This window comes from Pecten maximus, chromosome 6 (genome assembly GCF_902652985.1).
Source record: "Pecten maximus chromosome 6, xPecMax1.1, whole genome shotgun sequence".
NCBI classification, from domain to species: domain Eukaryota; kingdom Metazoa; phylum Mollusca; class Bivalvia; order Pectinida; family Pectinidae; genus Pecten; species Pecten maximus.
The window spans coordinates 26,294,369-26,321,993 of NC_047020.1; the positions used below are offsets into that span (position 1 = coordinate 26,294,369).

The 27,625-nt window shown below is 36.0% G+C and overlaps 1 protein-coding gene across 1 annotated transcript in view; it reads right to left on the bottom strand.

The window, feature by feature from the left end:
• Positions 1–27,625, bottom strand: part of LOC117330119 (gamma-aminobutyric acid receptor alpha-like) — a 52,646-nt gene that overhangs the window by 15,867 nt on the left and 9,154 nt on the right. Inside the window, exons 2-5 of the mRNA XM_033888337.1 lie at positions 6,025–6,140; positions 5,644–5,711; positions 3,014–3,234; positions 628–710 (exon numbers count right to left, since the gene is read on the bottom strand). Coding sequence (XP_033744228.1) covers positions 628–710; positions 3,014–3,234; positions 5,644–5,711; positions 6,025–6,140 — 488 coding nt within the window. The remainder of the gene's footprint in view (positions 1–627; positions 711–3,013; positions 3,235–5,643; positions 5,712–6,024; positions 6,141–27,625) is intronic.

The following is a 27,625-nucleotide window of genomic DNA, read 5'->3' on the forward strand; positions in this document are numbered from 1 at the left end:
TAATATTTTTATTGTATTATTGTTATTGTAATGTTTTTAGTGTAATATTGATGTTGTAATATTGTATTGTACTATTTTTATTGTAATGTTGTTATTGTAATATTGTTATTGTAATATTGATGTTGTAATACTGCTATTGTAATACTGTTATTGTAATATTGTTATTGTAATATTGATGTTGTAATACTGCTATTGTAATACTGTTATTGTAATATAGTTACTGTAATATTGTTATTGTAATATTTTTATTGTACTCTTGTTCTTGTACTCTTGTTCTTGTAATATTGTCATTGTAATATTGTTATTGTAATATTGTTATTGTAATATTTTTATTGTATTATTGTTATTGTAATATTTTTATTGTAATATTGATGTTGTAATATTGTATTGTAATATTGTATTGTAATATTTTTATTGTACTATTGTTTTTGGCTATGGAAACTAAATTGAGGATCACATCATTTTAGGACAATTTGTAGTTAACAGTTATTATTACGATACATCAATTACATCGAATGCAAAACACTTGCGATGCAACTGTTAGTGTCCTATAGCATTGCAAGACCCATTATTTGTTTTGTATTGTCTCACTGTATTAATAAGAATATAGGTAGACGTAATACTCACAACTTCCTATATGTAGAGGACAGACCTGGAAATCCAGGGGATAATTCTGTAGTTTCATCTGACATATCGCCCGTACTGTTAATCTGTAATGACATAGATATCCCTATAAATGGAAAGAGATTTATGTAAGATGCGGAAGTGAAACGTCTTGTGATCTGTGTTTTTACCTTATGGAATCCTTTGTGGAAATCTTGTCTCTATGACGTTCTCAAATTGTGTTTGTGTGGCATTTCGGGAGTTTGAAAATACCATTGCATATAAAGATCGCACAGATCGTATCCCTATGATGGTGTTACTCACATTTGAAACAGAAACATCGACCTGTCGTTGTCTGTCTCTATGTTGGTAATGCATGGACCCGTTGTTACATGTCGCTATATAGACTCAAGTTTGTGATAGGTACGTCTGGTGTTGTCTATCCCTATGTTGGCGTTACTATCCTTTGTTACATGTACATCGACTCGTTGTTACCTATCCCTTTGTTAACTCACATCTATGCCATATGCATCTTTGTTTTGGCGTTTATCCCTTGGTTGGTGATGAATGGACCCTTTGCCACCTATCCCTATGATGGTGATGGTAGACCCTTTACTACCTATCGCTATGTTGACTCACCTTTGTGCCATATACATTGGTGTTTTGGTGTCTAATATCCCTATTAGTAACGCAAGTTAGGTTTTTCTAATATAACTTTTAGACAAGTGGTCTAAATTCATTCTTTCGCACTGACCTACCTCTGCGCACTGCTAAAATGCTCTTCAGTTAAACTCAGTCTGCCGTGACCCCACTTGACGCTGTATGTTTTCAACCGATTTCTCAAGAAAGCGTGCATCTAGGGTACTCATGCACCATATGTGCCGGTAAATCGTTACAAATAGAACATTGGAGCAGTAAAGATCATTACAATTTTTTCCGAATCGATTGTACAGCGAAATTCCGCGGTTGAGTGAAGTCGATAGGAATAGGACCCGGTATTCGAGGTATTCGCAACGGCATGTAACTCAGCAATATGGTGTACATGAAACAACAATTCCCGTTCAGTTGGGCGTCTGAGAGCCACATGGAGATTGGGTGACCGTCCCAGGAGTGTACGCCAGCGTATTACGTCGTGACGTCATGATAGATGCATATGTCTCTTGCACCTCCGTAGCCGATTTCATTTGACGACTGAGACGGCATGACAAGTTGTCGACACTTATGGTCGGCCAGTGTGTCCATGGAAGGTTGAAGGAGTTTCATTTCAGGCGACGATATCCCTTTTTTTTTTGCCTAATTTGCCTATTTCACCTAATTTGTATCTGGGATAGCTCATCTGGTCATGATATTGAATTAATTATAAATTATCATATAGTGATTATGGAATCAATATTCATATTGATGTTTTTTGCAAATATTTCCCTATCTATTCTAGATCGATCATTAATCGATCATCGATCGTTGAAGAAATGATGATGAACGATGATTGACTTTATAGTGATTCCCAACACTACTAGAAGTTGTTATTCAGGAGTTGATTAATATCCCTCTAGGGGCAATAGACACCTTGATGGGGTCCCTGTTAAGGGAATAGGAGCAGCGACTAATGCCATGGTGTAGGCAAACACGCTGATGATATGGAGTAGGAAACGGCGTATTATTTAACGGTATTCACGCAAACCATGACTGTGATAGTACAACAAAAGTCATCAGAATGTATTCAGTGATGATGAAATATTGGAAAAACCAACACTATGGACACTTCATCAAAGAATCCTGTAAAATAAAAACTATCGAAAATAAACTTGCGTTTCTTTTTTCTGCTCGTATACTCCGACCTGTTATTACTTAACCCTATGCTGACAGGTATATCGACCCGTCGTTACGTAGCCCTATGTTGACCCACCTTTGTGACATATACAGTATATCAACCTGTCGTTGCCTATCCCTATAATGAACCGCCTTTGCGATAGGTATATTGACCCGTCGTTGCCAAACTCACCTTTGTGACAGATACATCTACCTGTTGTCCCCTATCATTATATTGATTCACCTTTGTGACAGGTATATCTACCCGTTGTCGCCTGTCATTATATTGACCCGCCTTTGTGACAGGGATATTGACCTGTCGTTGCCTATCCCTATATTGACCCACCTTTGTGACAGGTATATTGACCCGTCCTTGCCTATCCCTATGTCCACTCACCTTTGTAACAATTATATCGACCCGTTGTCGCCTATCATTATATTGATTCACCTTTGTGACAGGTATATCTACCCGTTGTCGCCTGTCATTATATTGACCCGCCTTTGTGACAAGGATATTGACCTGTCGTTGCCTATCCCTATATTGACCCACCTTTGTGACAGGTATATTGACCCGTCCTTGCCTATCCCTGTATTTACTCACCTTTGTGACAAGTACATCGACCCGTTGTTGCCAATCCTTATGAACCTGTTAGGGGTTGGTACGAGGTGGAGAGAAGATTTTCTGCCGTTGAAGAAGACTGTGTCGGGGTACCAAATCTTCTCAAGTAGTTTAATGCTGACTGATATGTTCTCTATGGACATGTTCGTTGCTAAGCGTTCGTCCATCCATCTTTGCCGGAAGTAGATATCCATCGTGTATACCTTAAACGCATTAAGACAGCGAAGGAAGACGTTTAGAAAGGTATAAATGCAAGTTGTTCCGTGTAGCCAAATGATTCTACCTGACCAGCTGATTGTTATTATGACAACGTCTTTTAAATGCGATTCAAGAGTCAATTGTCTATTGAAGATTACAGGGTGTAGTTACCGAAACATCACAAATAGATCAAATGCTACTTTGTTCATATATATGTAATGACCTACTAACCTGAAAAAATAGTTCATCATTGTAAGAAGAGGAATCACAAGTTACTTAATTATTTGTTTACTTTTAATCTTAGTAATGGAACCTTTTGCAGTTAAGAATGTGCTATCATTTTTGACAAGGATTCATCACTGACGAATCCTACAAGGACGAAACATCTGTATGATACATTGTCCCTGCTGTTTGTACAGACAGATACTAACAATTTACAGTTTATTGAGGGAAGTCAGTGGAATAACTCGTAATATGTACTGACAAAAAAGTTAATATCGAACGCCAGGGTAGAGTTCTATAGATGATGTATTCATTACGACGTCAAAAATATTATTTAATTTAATCGCAGTCACTGATGGAGAGTTGTTTAAATATTTATAAATGTTACAGTAAAATTGAAGGTTATACATTCGCTAACGTTTAAAATAATAAAACAAAACGATTATTTTTTTACTGCATTTAATAAAATATCATTATGCAATAGATTGAAAATTTTACAGAGAGAGAGTCAGGCTGTACAACAAGGATTTCATTACTTGATTTCCAAGTTATTCAGTAAATACATGTACTCTAAAAACCTACAAATGTAAATTTGATTAAGCCTTTTAAAATTAATATCAACACCTAAATAACATCACGGAAGTACTTCAAATGCAGTGCTAGCAAAATAATCAATAAACATAGAGTTTTGATCTTGATGTTTCAAGTGTGTGCTTTACTATATAGGATAGGTAATAACGTATTAGAGATAATCTCCGGAACAATTTTATTTTAATGAGTTTGATAACCTTTTTAATTATCCGTTAAATAGTGCATTGTGTTGTAAGTCTGAAACTGTATCGAAGTTTCGAAATCTCTAAGTCAATTACCAACACAACGAAAAGATTAAAGCTAATATCAGACGATTCGGTGTCGATAGACATTTACGTAATAAACGGACACGTTAGGGATTAAATCCAGTGTATATGACCGCTAGACTACAAGGTCATCGCATTACGTCACCCATCTTGTTTGAAATGAAACGTCACGAGTTGGTATCAGACACGCTTGGGGATCAAATCACCCGGCTACTTGTCAATTATAAATAAGATTTCCCAACTACTTAACTAGACAGAGCCGTTATATGGAAGCAGAGAAACTATTTTTATCTTTATGCATCATTTCTTAATATTATCACCCGATATGGCATGGGGAAGAGGAGTAAAGCATGAGTCAAGTCGCCATTCAATATACAGGACAAATCATTTTACGCCGTCATCTTCATGAATAGAAGTAAGTGTGTATGTATGGCCTGCCTATTGACTGATCTATCAGATCCCAGTGTTAGTATATCTCTCCTCACCCTAGACACAATTAATCAAATGAAATATGCAGTCAGAGGGAAAATACGCAACTGAAAAGCCAGCTCCTCACTTCGCCTTTTGTTCCAAAAAATAGGTTTGCGGGAGGGAGCCATTACAAGCCGAATGATGGCTTTCTCCCACTCAATCCAAGTCCAATGCTGTGCTATTCCTGCCTGCTGCCACTATTCAGAAGTAAAACCAATATCATTTCGCACTTGGCTACATTTTCAATAAATTATTTTCCCGTGTTAAATGTAGCACTAAGAAAGCGTCAACATTTCTCACGAGTAACGATATGGTTTATGTACGAGTCGAAAATCTGGCACATGCACTACATATTTATATATTTTATTTGTTTTTATTGATATATTTAGCCATGGTTTTACAAGGAACTGACACTAATAACGGCCATAAGGAATATTGAAACCATTATTGATTCTATGTAAATATCTTCTAACAACACTGAAACAATCTTTGTTTAACTAGAAACAAAAGCAAATTTTAGTAAGCAACTATCATTTTACATGCTTTCACCATCAAATAGGTTCTAGACACCTATCATATAAGTATAGTTACTAAATATATTGAATGTCTACAATAAGCTTGATTGTCTAATAACACTTTTGAGGTAATTTCCCTTATTTTCCTTCAATCAAAACCTGTGTCTTTTACAAACGATGATGTGGTCTAGAAGGAACATTTGGGTGATATCTATGTTATCTTTGTCTCTCCATATACTTTATGTACTACTTAATGTATATGTATATTTTCACATGTTATATCAGTAACATCATATTCGTCTCTATCTAGTGTTTCCATTGCCCACAAAATAGCGGACTTCTTACTTACCATATCTCTCTCAGATATTGGACCCATAGACCTCAGAAGAATGTCTATCTGGACTTCAAGAGGATCGCCTATACAATTAGAATCAGTCATGTGATGTACCATTTAGACAAGAAAATCTATATTTACTCAAATATAGGCATTTCACAACAATAAATGAATGTTTTAAATTCGGAAAAAATAAGACTGGTGTAATATGTGTAATAAGTAATATGTAAAATTATACATTTATGATAGAGGTATTCTTTAAAACAGGAAACCAATCAAATTCAATCTGTCTTGTATAGCAATATTTTTTATTTCTTTATTTTTAATTTTAAATTGAATAATTTAATCTTCAAACGAAAACATAAGCAGTGTATTATTTCATAAACGAAGTACTACCTCCAAATCCAGGTCGGAGTTTCTTGTCGTAATTTACCAGTAGATCGTCTAGGACAGCTGAAATGTTATCTGTTCCTATGGAAGCGTTGTCCACTGTCTCAATCATAAACACGCACCTGTTTTAGAACAAATGTATACCTATTACTCAAGACACAAACAGCAAACATCTTTATCATAAACTCATGCATGCTCAGAGAACAAATATTTTTTACTACTCATTCCAGAAACAGGCAGCCAATACCTCTATCTGAAACTTATGCCTGTTTAGAGAACGAATACTAATCATTCCAAACAAAAACAACAATTATCTGTATTAAACACACATTTATCTAGAAAACAATATATTATTCATAATCATAAATACATAAATGTATAAACATAAACTCTTCTGCAGATACAAACCTGTTTCGAAGGGGAAATCATTATCATTATTATGGTTTAACCATAAATTGTTACTCTTTAATGTTGATCAAATAATTAGGGTTTTCATTGTTCTGTTTTAAGTAAGTACTAGCGCTACGCCAAATGTTCCAACTTCAATTTCTAGCATTATATTTAATATATATATTGCAATCGTTAACAAAGGGATTGGAACCGAGAATCAGCGCGGAAGGTCAATACTTGCTCGCACATCACCAAACTCATCTTTCCGTTCGCAGTGACGTTATCTGACATTCCATGATACTTAAGAAAACAATAAATTGTCATCCACGCCAGAGATTCTCCAGTGTTGAGGGAAATAATGGTTTAACGATTATGCTGATCTTTATTATCAGTATCTATTTAAGTGTGTCAATGAAATGCTGGTGCGTTAAGGATGAAAGCAATATTAAGGTGCAGTGAAAAAACATCAACAAGTGAGCATTGAGGATTTATTGTGCACTTAAGGATACTGCCATGTCACGTTTTATTTTGATAGACGTACCTTAATCGATCTCCCTGCCATCTCTCCCAAGACTTTAATGCAGTTTATAGGACATTATAGCAATGGTTTTGTTCCATTGATCTTAAGTGTCACACGCCACACACAAAATGACTACCCATCATTTACTGTCCAGAGATATTGTGTAACACACTCAGTACGTCAGAGGACATCCCATACCGCCGACAGAAGATTTATAAGGATACTAGCATACGCCATTCGTTTGATTAACAGCATTAGACCAGATGGTAAATATTAGAACCGTAATTGGAATGACAACCACTCTCAGTACCAATTCCAACAAACAGCACAGTGATAACCATAAGGGCATTCACACAAATGTTGACGGTAAAATATATCCGAAATATGACCTGGGAGACACTTGGAACATTATCACTTTGAGATCACAGCCTTTCAGACAACGAGTTTATGACAAACATAGATTTGTGTCGTCATCGGAATATGTCTTTTACTTGACAGGCTGTGTTATAGTTAGTATGTATATGTATCAAACTTGACTGACACCTGTTACAACGTAGGGGAACTCAGCAACGGTATTTGGAAAGAAAAAATATCGAAATACATAAAATTAAAAAGTGATTTCAGGTAATCGTGCAATAAAGTGGTCATCACGCATCTGAAAAAGTCAGACAAAGCACAATACAATTGTGCAATACCCATTTAACGATTTCCGTGGTAGACGGATGAATGGACGGACACTGGAATGCTTGGTAAACTAGTGAATAGCAGAACCTTTCATCATCGACAATCACCGAGACGATATGTGGTCAACATTATTACACACGATATGTGGTTCATGTCATAACACTCAATCAGTTTTTTGTCTGCAGTGCCTTAATATGAAAATTAGTCTTTAACTAAGTCGTAAACACACCAGAACAACTCGTCAAACATTAAACTTTATAACTATCAAAGCAATTATGCCGTTCAGTATGGGATAATACATTGTTTGTGCAGTGCAGTGAGCAAGCCCTCCTGCGTGATGACAACATATTGTTCGGCGCTGAACCCATATCTCCCCAACCTTTGCAACCCCTATCAACCATAGATGAAGATATATATATATATATAATCATGGTGGAACTATGAGTTATTTGTACTGTTAAAAACATCAACTACAATAATCACACACATATATATATATATATACATATATAGTTAGAGGATTTCTATAGAAAACATTCACGTTTAAAAAGAGCAACTAAAGGTGTATAATTTGGTACATTGAACTGTAAAAACATCTTTGTTCCCAAATCTCTATTAAATCCGGATTTCCAGGTCCTGTTTGGCAAAACAAATTTGCTCTTTCTGCGTTCAATTTCAGCTAGATTACATGCCAAATAGAAGGTTATATAAGCCACAAGCCAGCCAATGCATCAGAGTTAACTGCCAATATAAACGCATAGAATGAATGGAATACTGCTCTTCTGTCGGCTAAATTCATTGGTATATACACACCACGTGACCCTTGATTCGTAACAATTACGTAAAACTCACACATTAGACGTTATCAATTGACGATATCCGATGAGTGGTAACGACCTGTATACGTAATAGTATAGAGCCACGTGACCGGAGTAACCTCAGCCGGAGATGAAAGGCCTACGGAATAACACGGCAATTTATCAACCTTAACATTCTATTTTAGGTTACGATATAGCCAATTATTTATGTGGTATGTAGAGTCCTTCTCGAATCTACAATCAAACACAGACATCAATAAGATGTACTGGAAAACACGATAATATGGAGGCATGTAAGATATTCAATATGATGTCTGGTCTCTTGTACAGTAATTCGCAGCATTTTTATAAAATTTAATAACATTATATGTAGCAAACGAACTTAATCTGGCTACTGAGACACACTCAGCTAGGATTGACTCTTAGTCTCTGGCGATAGACGCTGGTCTACTCAAACTGTAGCTGTGCAGTATTATAAACATATATAAAGTAAAAGAGTTCAAATATATAGGAATCAATGCTAAAAAATCAAGTAAATAACATCACATGTACTTGCTAAATTTTGGTAGAATATGACTTCGTGTTATTGTAGGAAAGTATTTATTGTCCCATATGTGTTATTGTATCTACAAGTATTGAGGTCCGGTATGTGTTATTGTATCTACAAGTATTGAGGGTCCGGTATGTGTTATTGTATCTACAAGTATTGAGGTCCGGTATGTGTTATTGTATCTACAAGTATTGAGGGTCCGGTATGTGTTATTGTATCTACAAGTATTGAGGTCCGGTATGTGTTATTGTATCTACAAGTATTGAGGGTCCGGTGTATGTTATTGTATCTACAAGTATTGAGGGTCCGGTATGTGTTATAGTATCTACAAGTATTGAGGGTCCGGTATGTGTTATTGTATCTACAAGTATTGAGGGTCCGGTATGTGTTATTGTATCTACACGTATTGATGTCTGGTATGTGTTATTATATCTACAAGTATTGAGGGTCCGGTATGTGTTATTGTATCTACAAGTATTGAGGGTCCGGTATGTGTTATTGTATCTACAAGTATTGAGGGTCCGGTATGTGTTATTGTATCTACAAGTATTGAGGTCCGGTATGTGTTATTGTATCTACATGTACTGAGGGACCGGTATGTGTTATTGTATCTACAAGTATTGATTGTTCGGTATGTGTTATTGTATCTACAAGTATTGAGGGTCCGGTATGTGTTATTGTATCTACAAGTATTGAGGGTTCGGTATGTGTTATTGTATCTACAAGTATTGAGGGTCCGGTGTATGTTATTGTATCGCCACATTTTGATCCCTTAAGCAAGATTTTAGCTGTACTGCCACTATGTCTTCATTAACTCTGGACTGTCGTTGAGAGAAAAAGACTGTGTATGCATACAATAAAACGATGAAAACCATTGAAGTATCACGTTATCTTCAGAGTCTAGTTATTTGATATAGAAAAGGTTTTTGTCTAAAATTCGAGGTTGGGAATCGACATTTAAAATCAGCATTTTATTTATATATCAAATCACACCCAATAACTCTGTCATTCTTTAATAAATGTAATGCTATTGAAGTTGATACATAATTTGTGAATAGTTAGCAAGTGCTTAAGATATGCGCTTTATAGAAATGATGTTTGTCTTTTATTTGAAAATAATCGCTATTGCGTCCTTTGAAACCGACCCGAGTGGTCAAAATGTGAGTAGATAACAGTACGAGCTAGTATGCTTTTTCCGGGCCGCTTGGTTAATGTGTCCCGACACTTTATTAACCTACTGAAAGCAACAACCAGAGAGATTACTAGCCTTCCACCTTACAAGTTCGAATCACACGTTGGGCATTTGCCTTGTACTGACTGTAGGCCGGTGGTTTTTCTCCGGGTACTCCGGCTTTCTTCCAGCTCAAAAACCTGGCACGTCCTTAAATTACCCTGTCTATTAATATGACGTTAAATAAAATAAACGAAACAAGGTATGCTTTTGATATGATTGCTATATAGGTACAGTATGTATATAGCTGTGGGTTTATACATATACACTTTTGAAATGTGGAGGTTACTGAGGCTTAAAGGATATATTATTGAACGGTGCACCTGCACTTTAGAAACAAAGGACTTGGTATCACTTCCCGCCCCTTATGTCTGCTTTCACAGAACACAGATGTATAGATTGTCCACATATTGCTGGAGAGGAATTTACACCAAAGTTACAATAAATGGAGTTGCATGCTTCAGCAAAACGTGAATGTATTATTCGATCCCGATTTGGAGAAAAAAATCCCCATTTCTGAACGATTTTGTGTTCCGTTTTGCCAAACCAATTTGGAGAAGAGAATTTCAAGAACTGCAATTTAACAAAAAAAAAAAAAAAAAAAAAAACAGCTTCAAGGCGACAGTGTTTTCCAATGATTTTCCGTCAACGAAAGTGATCCCAGAGAAGACAAAGAAGAAAAGCATTTAATGATTTTGTTGTAGAGTTTTTGTTTCTCGTATTTTTGTAATGTTGAGTGTGTATGTGTGAAGTCAAACTTTAGAGCTGTCTTTTGCTTTTCGTTTTCTCTCCCTAACCTAACATTACACACACAGCATCACCATATCGATTCCGATAAAACTCACCAAGACATTTATAGAAATTTGTTTTATTTGTTGGGCTGACATTGACAAACTTTCCTTTTAATTCGCATGGTAATATTGTCAGAGAAACGTTGTTATTAAGCGAACACATCGGTATCCAGAAACATATCACTTGCCGCGCTCACTTTAGCACTACTCGATGCTAACATGTCTCGTCAATAGAAAGGGTCGGAGCATTCCCTGGCATTCATCAGCTCCAGAGAAGTTGTCTTTCAATAACACGACAAAACACCTTTGTCCAAAAACCATAACGCCAACATCGTTCAAAATCTGTATAGCCATAAACGTTATCATTTTACATATTTGCCCGAGTTCTCCATTTTCGAACAACAGTAAAACATAACAAAGAGGTATTCTCTTATGAGTTCCTCAAATGAACCTCAACAATGATTTCGAGTTGGGCAGCCACATTTGTATAACAATATATATACACCCACACGCCAGTTATTACCATCATCTTCATAAATACTCGGACATGAATTCTGGAGAAATTTGTTACCTCTGAACACTTCCGGTGCAGTTGTAAAACAATGTATAAAAATACTAGCTAAACAATACTGGAACAGTGACAGTGTCGTTGTAGCTGTGATGGGAATATTAACGCTAAATATTCCATAAGTATGCATTGAATACATACCAGTTTTACCATACTGGTAATTACTTTTTCGAATAATTGAAGAGTTAAGATTCAAACCTCCTTCGATCTTGAAGAATAACTTAAAAAGGTCCTACAATTAAACTTACGAAATTAACTGTGTAAATCCAAGTTCAGTGAGTAAAAGACTTATCCTGTGAAACTGTCTTAAACGTAAACGCAAATCATTGTTACATCCTTTCTGGTTGTTGTCTTCAGTAGGGTAACACGTTTCATCCTTTCTGACTGCTGTCTTAAGTAGGGTAACAAGTGACATCCTGTATGGTTGTTGTCTTCAGTAGGGTAACAAGTTACATCCTGTCTGGTTATTGTCTTCAGTAAGGTAACAAGTTACACCCTCTCTGGCTGTTGTCTTACATGTAAGTAGAGTAACAAGTTACATCCTGTCTGACTGTTGTCTTCAGTAGAGTAACAAGTTACATCCTGTCTGACTGTTGTCTTCAGTAGAATAACAAGGTACATCCGGTCTGGTTGTTGTCTTCAGTAGAATAACAAGTTACATCCTCTCGGACTATTGTCTTCAGTAGTGTAACAAGTTACATCCGGTCTGGTTGTTGTCTTCAGTAGGGTAACAAGCTACATCCGGTATGGTTGTTGTCTTCAGTAGGGTAACAAGTTACATCCTGTCTGACTGTTGTCTTCAGTAGAATAACAAGTTACATCCGGTCTGGTTGTTGCCTTCAGTAGAATAACAAGTTACATCCGGTCTGGTTGTTGCCTTCAGTAGAATAACAAGTTACATCCTGTCTGGTTGTTGTCTTCAGTAGAATAACAAGTTACATCCGGTCTGGTTGTTGTCTTCAGTAGAGTAACAAGTTACATCCTGTCTGGCTGTTGTCTTCAGTAAGGTAACAAGTTACATCTTTTCTGACTGTTGTATTTAGTAGAGTAACAAGCTACATCCTGTCTGGTTGTTGTCGACTGTAAGGTTACAAGTTACATCCTGTCTGGTTGTTGTCGGCTGTAAGGTTACAAGTTACATCCTCTCTGGCTGTTGTCTTCAGTAAGGTAACAATTGCAATTTACATCCTGTCTGGTGTAGGGTAACAAGGTACATCCTCTCTGGTTGTTTTCGTCAGTAGTGTAACAACCTGTTCGGTTGATCCCTTCAGCAGCTATAGAGTAACATGTAAAGTTCGCTATTTTAGCTATGTACCTTCAGCAGGATACATTTATGCCTTGATCGGAAGTAAAAATGAGGTGATGCTGTCGTCTGCTTTGCCATATATTCTCATTATTAGTGATCTAGATAACAAATTTGTCGTGATATTTGACAACCATATGCATTTGAATGCCATTAGGGTTGCATTTACTGGAATGTTTGTGTTTGTGAGGCATATCCATTGGTTTCTATTAAAACGTGACGTTATTGTCGAAACACAGAAACTTGAAGGACAATTTTGAATGTAAAACCATCAAATACAGCGTTACAATCTGCCACTTGTCATTACTTGTCAGGAGTACTCTTGATTCAGTCGATTGGTTTAGCCGACGCATCATAGACATAGTTAGGGCGCTTCAGGGATATTACAGGATCAATAACAAAAAAAATACAGCTGATGTATCAAATAGCATCAAGATTATGGATAAAATTTTTATTAAAAAAAATCCCTCAGGTCGCTTGGCAACCACTTTCTTCGGGACAAAAATAAATTCAGAAAAACGCTTTCGACGCAGACCGATATATCTGTATATGGTTGACTTTATTACTAGGTTATTGTAACATGCAATAGGTGACAGACACTTGTATTAAAGCAGAAGTACTTTGAATTATATATTTGAAGTAAAATACAGTTAAAAAACGAATCACTTCTTTGATGCAGATGTATATACCTAAAGATGACTTTTTTAAAAGAAAATGTAAAAGACGAGGGAGGTGATTACGTCAATTCCACATCAACACTTTCATTTCAAATTTTGTATTATGTTTATGATAATAACAATATATTATTTTTCGTCCAGGTACATGTTTAATTCAGAATGACTCTCTCGTGTCCCCATTAGTACTGCGGGGGTCATGTTAGGCTATACACACAGCGACATTCAACCTATTCTATTCACATATTCAGACAGGGGCATGTATTTCTATGATATTGACTTCAGTATTGATATCATAATATATTTAGGATCGAAAGAGAAAATGTGTCCTGTTTATGTGAAATTGACTTGTCAGAATTAAGCTTTCTTTTACGAGTTATTAATAATATATTGCACCGACCCCCTGTATTAATTAGTAATGTATTGCACCGATCCCCTGTATTAATTATTAATATATTGCACCGACCCCCTGTATTAATTAGTAATATATTACACCGACCCCCTGTATTAATTAGTAATGTATTGCACCGATCCCCTGTATTAATTAGTAATGTATTGCACCGACCCCCTGTATTAATTAGTAATGTATTGCACCGACCCCCTGTATTAATTAGTAATGTATTGCACTGACCCCCTGTATTAATTAGTAATGTATTGCACCGACCCCCTGTATTAATAAGTAATGTATTGCACCGACCCCCTGTATTAATTAGTTATATATTGCACCGACCCCCTGTATTAATTAGTAATGTATTGCACCGACCCCCTGTATTAATTAGTAATATATTGTACCGACCCCTGTATTAATTAGTAATGTATTGCATCGACCCCCTGTATTAATTAGTAATGTATTGCACCGACCCCCTGTATTAATTAGTAATGTATTGTACCGACCCCTGTATTAATTAGTAATGTATTACACCGACCCCCTGTATTAATTAGTAATATATTACACCGACCCCCTGTATTAATTAGTAATATATTACACCGACCCCCTGTATTAATTAGTAATGTATTACACCGATCCCCTGTATTAATTAGTACATGTAATGTATTGCACCGACCCCCTGTATTAATTAGTAATGTATTGCACTGACCCCCTGTATTAATTAGTAATGTATTGCACCGACCCCCTGTATCATTTCCCTCTAAATAATGTATACACAACAATACTCGGACCGACTCGGATTGGGGCTATGATTTATAACATCTCCCCTGGCTAATGCCCGTTTTATCACCCTCTGTATTAATCTAGTCAAAATTCACATTACACAATTTGTTATCATGCCAAGAGTGTGATTTTTGGTGATATCAACATTCGTATTGACCTAGTCCAAGCAGACAGCGCTAGGGTTAAAGAAAGTGATTTATTGCCGGGATTTTGACAGTTACAAAATAAACTCTCATATTATCGTATATGTATTACGGACGTATTGATATTACCATGTAACAACACTATCTCCATCGGCTACTATATTTCTTTTTGTATTACTATATCTGTACGCTTTGTCAGGTTCGGCAGCTATACAAATTAAGTTAATGCTTCATTTGTCAATGAGAAATTTATAGATTAAGTTTAAACGATACAGTCTTTGCTATAAACATGCCTGGCTGTTACTTTTTTTTTTATTAAGACCAAGGAAAAGTTATGGTCGACATCATAGTCTGATGTTCTTATTTCCTTGTGCAATATAATGTTCGATGCTTGCTGAAATGAAAAGTGGTTCCAGTGTCACCATCCTAGATCTCATTTAAATAATACGACCTAACATGGATTTCTCTTAAGCAGTGTTATTAGCAGCTAGACTACGGATGATATATGTAGGTATATGCATTATAGTCTGTATCATTCAAGTGCGAGATCAATTAGAGCTACTCAATTCTTGATCATTAGCTTACTAATCATCCTATTTTCTCTCTTATATCATAATGACTATTGGTAGTACCGTGTAGCTTGTAATATTCAAGGAGGATTTAATTTTTGAAATTTAGTGAAATATAGCGCGAAAATGAATACCAAGTGAATATATATATGCAAGCAAGAAGGTATTACTGCCTAATGTTTACAAGATGTAGTTGTGCGAAATTTAATACCCGCAAAATAGGTCCGACCTGGTCAACCGCGAAATATAATTTAAAAACTATACTGTATGAACTCTGTGTATCATAAAGATAAAACATTTCCTATGTTTTGGTTTCACACTCCTGGAGGTGTTTGGATATTCCCTTTATCGTCGGCCTTCACACAGTTTGTTACCTTGGCATGTTAATAAAGGCCATGGAAGTCTTGTTTCCGTTCAAATTGAAGGAAATATTTATCGAATGTTAAAGTACACCTATAGCGATTTAGGACTTTTCTTCGATTGAGAGCATTTTAGATAACAAGACGATCAAGAAAAGCGATGACAGAAGATGACTATCGACATTGTCTACAACGTTTCGGTTGTCAAGATGGCACCATGAGTCTGGTTCCAAGTCATCCTCACAACAGACACGAAATTCCCCAACAAGCTATCGATTTCTACGTCATTTACATTCAAAATTAAGCGTCTCATTACAATATAAACAATCTTAATTTGCTGGAGAAATCAACCGGGAACATTCCAATTTGTCAGGAAATCCCTTGATAACAGATTGACAATTTCTTTCCTATACTGGCAATCGACGAAAGTTGGCGAGTAATTTATATGCACCATGTAAAAGCTACTGGACCATGCAGAGAAATGTAATTAATTAATTTTAGCTGCGATGCCTTCACCAATTTACACATTTGATAATACTCTTGATCGAATTACACTATTCATATATATACGTTTTTAAAATCAGCATTCAACACCACGGCAGTTTTTAAGGACTCGATATTACATTGTATGCGAAGTCGAACACGAAGACAAATACGAGTACTAAATTTGGAAACAATTCAAATGTAATGAAATGCATGAAACTGTCCCTGGCGACTCCCGGAAACTAACATTTTCATTTCATAGAATAGTTTTGTTATCTGACCATTGAGGTAAATAAACAAAAAACCAGTCTGAAATTCAAAATTTAATAACTCACAGAACCCTTGATGATACTCTTGGTATTAGCTGAGTCTCAGTTCTCTATGATATTTTAAAGCCCGTCATCGTGTATGTCTTCAAACCTAGAAGTCATTTTGACAGTCGACCGATGTTTACAAACAGACGACAAGTAGTGTAGTCACCGTCATCTGTACGCTTGTAATTAGGCACGTTCGATTGGGCAGCGCGTGTTCACGGTAAATCACGTGACCGGGCAACAGTTCATGGGAAGCATGTTTTATAATTAATCTTTTGGGAAAACAGTCAAAGTTGGTTAATATCCATTTATATAGTGATTCAGATAACAATTGATATTGACCAAATTCGAGTTTTGAAGTTTGTCCACAATCCTACAGTAACTCGTAACAGTATTTAACAATAAGCGAACATAGGTTTTTAAGACCAGTATCATTCTCAATTGTAAGTCCTACCAAGCTAACAAACCATAGACCTTGCGAGAAAAGAAACCAAACCCTGTAATTTCTTTCATTTATTCTAAGCCCAATGTTTCAAAATGTTGTAATATCAAGGAACACCGAGACTGTTATTGATATGGATATGGTTATGATATGGATGACCTACGAACAATTCCTCTAAGGTATATAAACCTTAAATAATTTTAAATCTTAATCTAAAACACAAACCTGATCCAAACTTAGGTTTAGGTTTATTTTGTTAACCGTCCTATCAACAGCCGGTCAATTAAGGACGTGCTAGATTTTGGAAAGCCGGAGTACTCGGAGAGAAACCAACGATCAACGGTCAGTACCTGGCAACTGCCCCACGTGGGTTTCGAACTCGCAATCCAGAGGTGGAGGGTTAGTGATAAAATCACAACCAACGACTTACAGGACATTTTTGCTGTGGTTGTACCGGCAGTTAAGACATCTAATAATGTTCTAGTCTGCAATTAATATTACATTTCCTGTCATCAAAAAAACATTTGTATTCTTAAAATAACGCTTGTATTGTCAATGTTGTCATCTTTCAACGATGAGGTGCATTTTGTACCGATCTAGTTTGGATTCCTAAATCTAACTGTAAGCATAAAAAAGTGTTAAACAATACCTAAGTTATAGTGATATTGCATCACTCTATACTTCAGGGAAGACATTTATGGACCGTGGATTTTGTAGAACTCCGAGGAGGTTTTTGTCCGTACCTAAAAAATCTTTTCTAGCAAACCATTTGATTTCAACCCTTTAAACTTCCCCCTCCCCTCAAACACATATACCCTTCACACACCCGACCCCCGTTCAAAACGCACTGGTGCTGTAATTGTGAGTGTTTCTGTTCCAATAAAGTCTGAGTACTGAGTGCATAGTGTTGAACTATAGTGACGCGAATGTGGCAAAACATATCACTTAAATCAAGCTGAAGCACATCGAGAACGGAATCGTGATCAGGATTGAACCTTTGGTTGACTTCAGCGCTGGTGAGTTTAGGAACAAGATCTCTCAAAGGGCTATTGGTATACTATATGTTGTGGTTTCAACAGGTTGGAAACACTGAAGATTTTATAATGACAAGTAACAGATATCTTGCATGAACCCTTAATGCCAACTTTAGATATAGGATTTAAATTGCAAAATTTTACTGACCATGGCAATCGGATATAGCCTGAAGAAACTGAAATAATGAAACTCTCAGGACTCCTTAACATCAGCTGCATACACCGATATATCTGCGGCTGACATCTACCACCGGGGATATCGAAATGATTGTGACAAGTAAAGCAACACAGTTTTTGTCGAAAGTGTCAGTAACAACCTAAACATATTACGGAATACCTAGTGTGTCGAAATAAACAAGCTATGTTTCATAGCAAGAAATTACCCGCAACTGCGTGTGATGTACGGATAAATATATCCTTAAATTATTAAGAGGTTTATCTCTTGTGGGTGTTGCAGTTAAAAATATTATTTTGACCTTGATAACAAGGTCGTCTGGTTTCATCGAGACATGATACATCACAATAGTTGAGATCAATGCTGGTTTTAATATGTATTTCAGAGTATTTCAGCGGCAGGGCGTATTTAGTGAAGGGCATTAGTTAATGGTAAATAACCATTTGTCATTGTCGAACTGTGAACCGGTATTTGAGAAATAGCATTCGGGGTGACAGTTCAGTTAGTGTGTAGACAAATACTGACGATTTGATTTATTGAGGAAGAATAACTGAATGTCTGGAAGAGACGAAAAAGGACAAAATGACAGACAACTGACGAATTGATGGATCATCGGACAGATGTATGAGTGACAGGATTTTACTCCATTTTTTTTAATTTTACTTTTTTATTTTAAATATATTTGTTTGAAAATGAAACGTTTTAACAATATTTTTCTTATGTTGTCATTAAGTATAGACATATTAAATGGTTTTATTTTGTTGTTGAATTAACGCTCTATCAACAGCTAGTGTAATCTAAGGGCGCCCCACCTCCTTGTGTCTCTGAAAAACATGGGAGTGGTGAGTGTGTATGGGTGTGTTTGGAGGCTGCAGTATGCTTGTGTTTGTGGTGTCTCCTTGTAATTGCGTGAAACTGATGTTGAGATTGTAATAGCACACTGCCGACAACACCCAGCAGGAAATCTCACCCGGTCACATATACTGATAACGGGCGAACCAATCGCCCCACTCCTAGAATGTTGAGCGTTTAGCAACTACCATTTTTACATACTCTACTATGTCACGGCAAGGAGACAGGATCCAAAACATTTCTCACAGGGACGAACGCATGGATAAACGCCGTGATACTCATCACAGATAATATTCTCATCAAATTTATATCTTATGACATGGCGTGGATTTAAGTAACTTTCTAGTCTTTTTTTCAAGGAGAAATACTAAGATCTGAGGCTACAGAATAGAGTCAATATTGATTTAACCTAAGATATATTTGCAACACGCATAGAAAGAATGAGATGATCAGAGTTATAAACAGGAGGTGACTTGAAGTAGTTGCAAGACCCAAAAAGGACATGATAAGAGTCTATAGCGGAGGTAGGCAGTACGTCCATAGAGCACTGAATTGGCAGACATTGACACAGTAACGGCGCATACGAATGCAATTGTCGGACTGGGTCGGTCAGTCTGACCGAACTAGCTAGGCGATAGTACTCAATTCCAGAGTTAAAATCGACCAAGTGAGTTGTTAATAATTGATTCGAAAATAAACAACTTTGCGATATATAGATGTGCATTATGTTTGCAAACATGAAACACCGTCTGTCAAGTTGACGGTCAAAAACATGTATATTCTATTAGCAAGTTCGGTAATAGAATATGTCTAAATAATTGAAATATTAATTTTTTCATTTTAAATTTTCGAATAAAAAACTATCTAGCACATGCAAGTAAACATGTACATGTGTTTTTTCAGCATATGCCTTTGCAGACTCCTTTATTCGGGGCCTGATGTTTGGTGAAAATCTTAGTTTGACATATGTTTTGCGCATCAAATATCGGATCAAAACTCACCTAACTATGGGTACAAAAAGCAAATATAAATTGCTGCTCATTGAGCATCAACGATACTCGTAGGCTCCGTAAGTGATGAACGATCGATATGCCATAGAGGAATTTGAGTATCTTAGTGCTATTGATATAATACTTTATAATAAAAACTATAGTAACACAATTCATTTAAATTTGATACAGCTAAATTAAGTGTAATTATTAATTTACATAATCCATTTTACTTCAATTTACAATCAACCGCTGTATATTTTAGGATGGAAAATGTCTCACCAATTCAGATCACAAGATCAACCAGGAAATAATGAGTGGATATTCAAAATCGGTTATGCTTACACATGACACAAAATTGCATTATGTTTTTCTATTACGATGACGCTATGTTACCGATATCGTCGAGTTATATTGACATTTATGAGAAGCTTGCAGTGCATGGATTTTTTTCTTCTTTTTTATGTCTCACAAGATATAAGTATTCATTATGACAACTGATTAACGTAGATGTAGCGATGTAGCATGTTGTGTGACCTATACCTTTAGCTTATAGACGTAGGAGTTTTCAGGAGGCAGGAATAGCATTCGCTAGCCCACAATAACGGTAGAGACATTCAAGTACCCTGTCCTTGAAACGTTGTCTAACGATTCGAAGATTATATAAAAGACAAGAAAACAAGTGGTTCTAAAGTCTACGTATTTACATGCTGCTTTCAAGGAGTCATCTGGCAAGTTATTGGCGTCTTAATTGTCAATTTAAAATTGCCGGAAGCTACACTTCTGTAAATATGATATTAGACAGCGTTTTATCTAGAGCAACATCTTTATTCTCTACACTACATCAAGTTATAGGCTAAAGGGCTATTATATAATTCCACAATATCCCGTGTAATCGCCGACAAAGGAAGCCTCCGAAGTACATGTACCTACAGTATAGATTGCACTCAACGGGACTAAATTTGTAATAGGAAGGTGTAATGAATAATCTCCTATTCCACGAGGGCTCGAACTGGGGACCTATCTCACACCGAGGGTACATCTTACCACTAGGCAAAATGAAGTTATAACGAAAAATAATTCTCGCTGGCCAGCGCTAGTAAGTTGACGTTTTATTTATTTTTTCAATTTTACACTACTACCTTCTTCGCAAATGAAATAAGAGGTGGAAATGCAACAAGCAGACAGGTGTCGAATCTGGGTCTCTTAACTAGACTGATGATCTAGCAATTTGATCTACCTTGCCACTAGCGTTCGGTGTAGTGCAGTTCCATTATATACACGTTCCAATCACACACCCATTCCACGTAATATGCGACACTAAAGACTGTAGGTTACACGTCAAGCAGAACGATAAGTATTACAAAGAACTGTTATATGCAGTACACTGTTAGGTTATAGATTATAGGTGGAGACAGTTCATTGATAATATTGCATTTTTACTGAATGACAGAGCAATAGTTATTCTTGACTTATATTTTAAAAAGATTCATCTTAAACATTGCCTTATAGGTGATAAAGTAGCTGAGGCTTAGGGACATTCATTTGATAAGCAGTATGCTTATTTTAATTTTAATTCCGGAATATGTGGGCACATAACGTTTAATGGTTATATCATTTTATCTGTAAAGCCTAAACATAAAGATTTTGAAAGCTTTAAATGCAATCAGTAAGAGTTGTATGTATGAGGAAATGCAGCTTCTTTTAAAAAAAATACCAGAAAGATATTTCTTTCTCTTGGAAATTATATCATGAAACCGAGATGCTAATGGCGTGCCGGTCTCTTAACAGGCACATTCGCGGTCCGAACACAATTCCAGCGATGAGATTTTAGAATTTGATGAGTTTAAGATAAATTGTATTTCCAAAAGAAGATTTCGTTCGGCGAACTACCATTAATGTCACAGAGACCATCTTACGAGAACAAATGCACGACGAAATGTTTCCTCTCTATCAATAATCCCTTTAAATTAGATTTGCCTTATACATTTATAAATTATATTTTGAGTAGAATTCAATTGGTCCTTTTAATCTTAGCAATTTCCAATACAAGGTCGTCTGAAAAGGGGATTCTAAATTGGGCATGGTATTCCGCGGCCGACATTCATTTAGAATAGAATAGGAAATATGCGGTAAACCCAATCTTTCCATGGCTCGTCACGAAACCGTCGTATGAAGGAACTCGGAATGCATGTTCGTGTGATACAAGTATAAGGTTAGGTGGATTTGCGTTACTGCAGCGATTTTCGGTCGTAACAGGATGACTGTACTACATATCATGTCAAACGAATCTTTAACGTCCACGCAACAGTCTGGCAGCAACAGCCTTTATTTAGAACTCTGTCTCCTAACATCATACCTAGATAGATGATTGTGATGTTAGTAAATGGACACACCGACTGCTCATAAGCGAACGATATGAGATAAAGTTACTGACTCTAACCGTCTTACTCAACTTCATATAACAGTTTTGTCTTAATTACATCGACATGTGCAAATATCTATATATAACTATCTGAAAACAAATAAAAACCAAACAATGTTCACTTTATGTTTTTGTTGTATCTTTAACAGTCTCTGTTTAATGTATGGAATAACTCGCCTGAAAATGTAGTGTGCTAATCATCTAAAATGTTTCAAAACTTAACTGGATAAACACAAGAAAAGCGTTAATCTATTTTACGATTTCAAAGCTAGATTATGAACTGTGTCGTACATTTCAAAACTACTATATACATATTACCATGTGCTGAGTCTGGTATAGAGTATACATAATCTTGTACAAGAAATTTATGATTGAGTTTTGTTAAATTTATATGTTTGTTATCAATCCGTTTACATTGCTCAAGTGATAACCACAGCGAAACATAGTCGTTACCCAAAATATAAATCAATTCAATTACCGATACAAACTGTGTGATTTTACGAATAAAGGGGAAAACTATCTTTTAAATTCCGTGACGGTAACCTGTTGAAATGTACCGTATAAGGGCATTTTTCATCTACCTGTAATATCTATTTTATCTCCATAGTAACAGTATGCTTAACATGTTTTATTTTTCAAATATATATGCATCGTCCATTCATCTGGAAATGATTGAATAACAGGGAAAGTACACATTGAATTTACTGTTTGTGAAACCTACAAGTAATGTCCCCACGTCAGCCATCATTAACTGGTCCGGCGTGACCCGTGCTTCTAAGAATGAATAAGACGGCCCCAATTGGATCACAGCCAAGCAATAAAAAAGTATCGTGACAAACAAATGGCCGCCAGATAAAACCTTTAAATGTCTATAGAGTACTGTCGCCGTAACCTCGTGGTTCGCGTAGACGTTGAATACCATACGGAATGTATATCAAATCTATCCAGCGACATGACTGTCGAAGGCCATAACGTCAAACAATGTCATGAATATTTTACAAGGTCATATCATGTGTCTTTGTGATTAATCCAGATTGGCGGCTTAAGTTGCCTGGTACATTCTCTTATCGGGACCTCAAATAATGTCAAAATCATATGCAGTGATTTATGGAGGGTCCAGGCATAATATTCTGTGTTTGTTGATTCAGATTTGCACAGATGGCATATGTACCATATTGTTTTGAAAAAAAACCCCACACTTTCCTACAGTACATGTCAGATGTTTAAAATAAAGGTTTACGAATGGAACAAAATCTCGATATTGGTTATGCATATACTTAATTAACCAGATAGAGAAAATATTATAGTTGCATATAAAACAATAAATCGTTCAAGATATTCTTTAACACGAGTAGAAATGGTAATTATTCAATATAAAAACACCAATCAGACATTAGTTGATTGCAACTAATGAAAAACTTCTGTCTCTATGGATAAAAACTGAGTGTGTGGATTTGTATATAATATAATTTCCTTGACACGTATTCCATATGTAGGTAAAGATCTGACCTAAACGACTCAGAATTTAATGAATTTCCTCAACCAATTAAATTTGGTTTTTCCTATGATCGGATTAATGGTGTTTGTATACCTCTTTGAAACGAATATGTAACTGCATGTTTTTAAGCAGTAAAAACAATACATTTATACACAAGAGAAATTGGATAGGCAAACAATGGAGGGCATACTTACTTTTCCGTATCTATTCAGAATTACTAGGTACAAAGCAAAAACAAAAGAAAATCCGGTATATAATTGGACAAACTACCACGTACATGAGCGACGTACACTGTACGATACAAACTATCGATGCTCAAAGTCTAATGCCCTCTTTCGATTTTTCGATCATCCGACAATGACCCCATAATTCACTGTAACAGGAAAATCGATCTTTATGGTCAATAGAACTCTCAGGGTTTCATTTAGGTAATAAAGACATCAACGCTTCAGTACCATGGATCGAATTTGGCATCACATGTACATTGCTGGCACTGTGAGTGGTACCTGTGTTACGTCAGGGGTGATAGTATACGTTTGTCAAATGTCTTCTCCCATTAGCCCTAACGTTTTATTTACAATTGTCTACATCGATTGGACCAAGTAAGAAACAAAATCTGTCACTCCATGTACTATTACCGGTAGTCATTGATCTGTTGTCTCCTGATTCCGGCACTTAATTGGTCAAACAGGCGTCAATGACACCAAAGATGACCTCCTGGTATCGTATGTCAAATGTACTCTCCCGTAAGCTTGACATTGGCCACGCATATATAACCCTCTCAGCATTAATCTGACATTAATTTGCATCACATGGCTCCAACCAAGTTAGGTAAACGCTGAACTCCCTCATCTAATGGATGCACTTTAGAATCTTTATAGTAGGCTTATAATAGGACAACAATGTACACGGCGCCTCATTTGTATGCATGCTTACTTTCCGCTATGTGGAACCAATGGTTGGTTACACATGTATGTAAAACAAGGTTTTCAATTAAAATAACAATCAGGAATATTTTGGTTATGTTTAAATGGCAATGAGGATTGAAGACCAAATATATGGTAAATAGTATATACCTGAGGTTTGTTAATAATACTGTATTCATAATAATTAACATAAAGAAACTGATCGCATGCATGCGAAATGTCGTTTTTTTTCATAATTCTAAAATATTATTTGAAATAATTACCAGCGTGCATTTCCTAGTTTTTACGATTACGCACCCTGTGATAAAACTATTTTCGATGACCACAATTGTCTAGATGATGAAAGATTACTGGCATAAAAAGGGTAAGCGTCTTCTGCTTTTTAGATAAGATGTTCTTTTCACAAATTTAGCTAAAATCTGTGTTTAGTAACAATATCAAATGAGAGTTAAGGTGGTAACAATTGAGCCACTAGACATATCAACATGCAACAAATAATGATGTCGACCATTAGAAGTTCCTCTTTCTTAATCATTGGACCACGCCCTTTAATATCGAATCAGATGTTAACAGCGTATGTAAGGGATAATGCATCTAGAAAAAGGAATTAAGCATTGGGAAATTAAAACCATTACACTTATCATGTAACTTTATTGTAAGCTATTAATATTGGTTAGTTTGTAAGTTGTACAAAATAATGATGATACAAAATAACGCATCGTCAATATAAAGGTTAAATTGAAGGAATTGCCAGTTTAAAGCACTACTATATGACAGAAATATAACTAGTTACTTTCTGTATATATGGTATTACAGTATGTATTCATGTAACATGTTATAGATGTATAATGCTATAAGGTTAATATTTACTTTTGGCATGACAGTCTAGTAACGAAATATAAGACTTTCACTATAAATATAGATACCGGATTTTCTTTTGTTTTTGCTTTGTACCTAGTAATTCTGAATAGATACGGAAAAGTAAGTATTCCCTCCATTGGTTGCCTATCCAATATATATGTATATGCACACTTGAAGGACGCGATTATTTTTTGAATGTCGGTACTGCATTGCAATAGACATTTAATTAAACATGTCCATGTCATGATCGAGGAATCATTAGTGTTACCTTGTAATAAAGGAAGGGTGTTAAAGATTTACTCATAACTGATCTAAAAGTTGAACTGTGCCAATCAACATGTTTTAGTTACAGTCATGTTTACATTATCATATTCACGATTAAAGTATTGAATTACATGTAGGTGAAAATGTACAGATGATTTCCAATAAGGAGGCCATCGTTACTATCTTTCTTTCTCATTTGATAGTAACGGAGGCCGTTGAAACTGAGACGATCATAATTTGGGATAGATCTAACCAAATCACCACCATAGCATCAATATATATAAAGGAATTGTCAAGAAACATTAGGGTTTGTATCAGTGGAGTGATGCAACGGTCAAAGCAAGGGTCACACCCTTGGCCCAAACTGACTCTCGTCACACGACGTGACAAACACAGACCCGGAGGATGGATTGGACGGCTAGACTCTATTCAGTACTACAGATTTATCATCAACAGTTGGTATCGTTACAGATCTCACACCGACACTGATTTACATGGTATGGCCTGTCGACATACAAATTTGTATGATTCGATGTCAAGAAAGTGTCCCTTGCTTTAAAGGCTTTTCTGGCAGAGTGCCTTTGTCTACTGCACACTAGTTCAATACATGTGGAATCGATATTGTGTTACTGCCAGATTTCGACATATAGAGGAACTCAACATTTTCAGTACCTGCACTTGGTATTTACGATATATCTGATTAAGTATCTAAACCAAAGGTGCTTAATGCAATTTTCACAGAAACATCCATTGTGACTATTATGAATAAGATGGCTAGGAATCGCCGATGTGCAATAACATGTGGATGAAGATTGATCTCCACTGTAATGATGAACCATGCTCGAAGTACAAGGTATTATAATATCAATAGCATTTTGGCACTTAAACTATCAAGGACACCGCGACCTGCAAGTAAGGTGTTAAGGCCTTTGGTATTTTTGATGGGGAAAACGCCGCATTAATGCGTTGATAGAAAAGAAGGTTCCCCGGTTTAAAAGTTTTCAATTGTTGTCAGCTCCTAGGTGAAATCATGACGACATCGCAAATAAAATCACTATATATTTGACACGACAAGTTCCAAACTTCATATTATACGTAACTACTAGATCAACAAAATTTTAACAAGGAACGTTCCATACTTCCCGTATAGAAGAGGCCAATTTCGAGGAGAAGATGCCAATGGAGGTGCTTTCCGAGGCAAGCCTCAGTTTACAATTCAATGTACCATTCGGTGGAGTTATAGATATTTTAGGTGAGGGTAAGATTTGTGAACTTTACCGCGTGGTAGAAGAGTACTGCTCCTGTCCCAGAAGACGCCGGATTTAAATAACAACCCGCGGAAATTTTATAAGATCAAACATTGTTGTCGCCAGAACTTTAACTGCAAGAAATTATCCGTTTCATATGTATTTAAGGCCATACATGAAGAATACTGCTTCCATTTTATTTTCCGAAAGGGATAGCAATAAAGCATATAACAAGATTAGAAATATGGGTAAAATGTCAGAGCTTTTCACGTGACTGTGTCGGTATCAGTGGCATTGCTGCCTGTTGGTACGCCTCAACATTCATT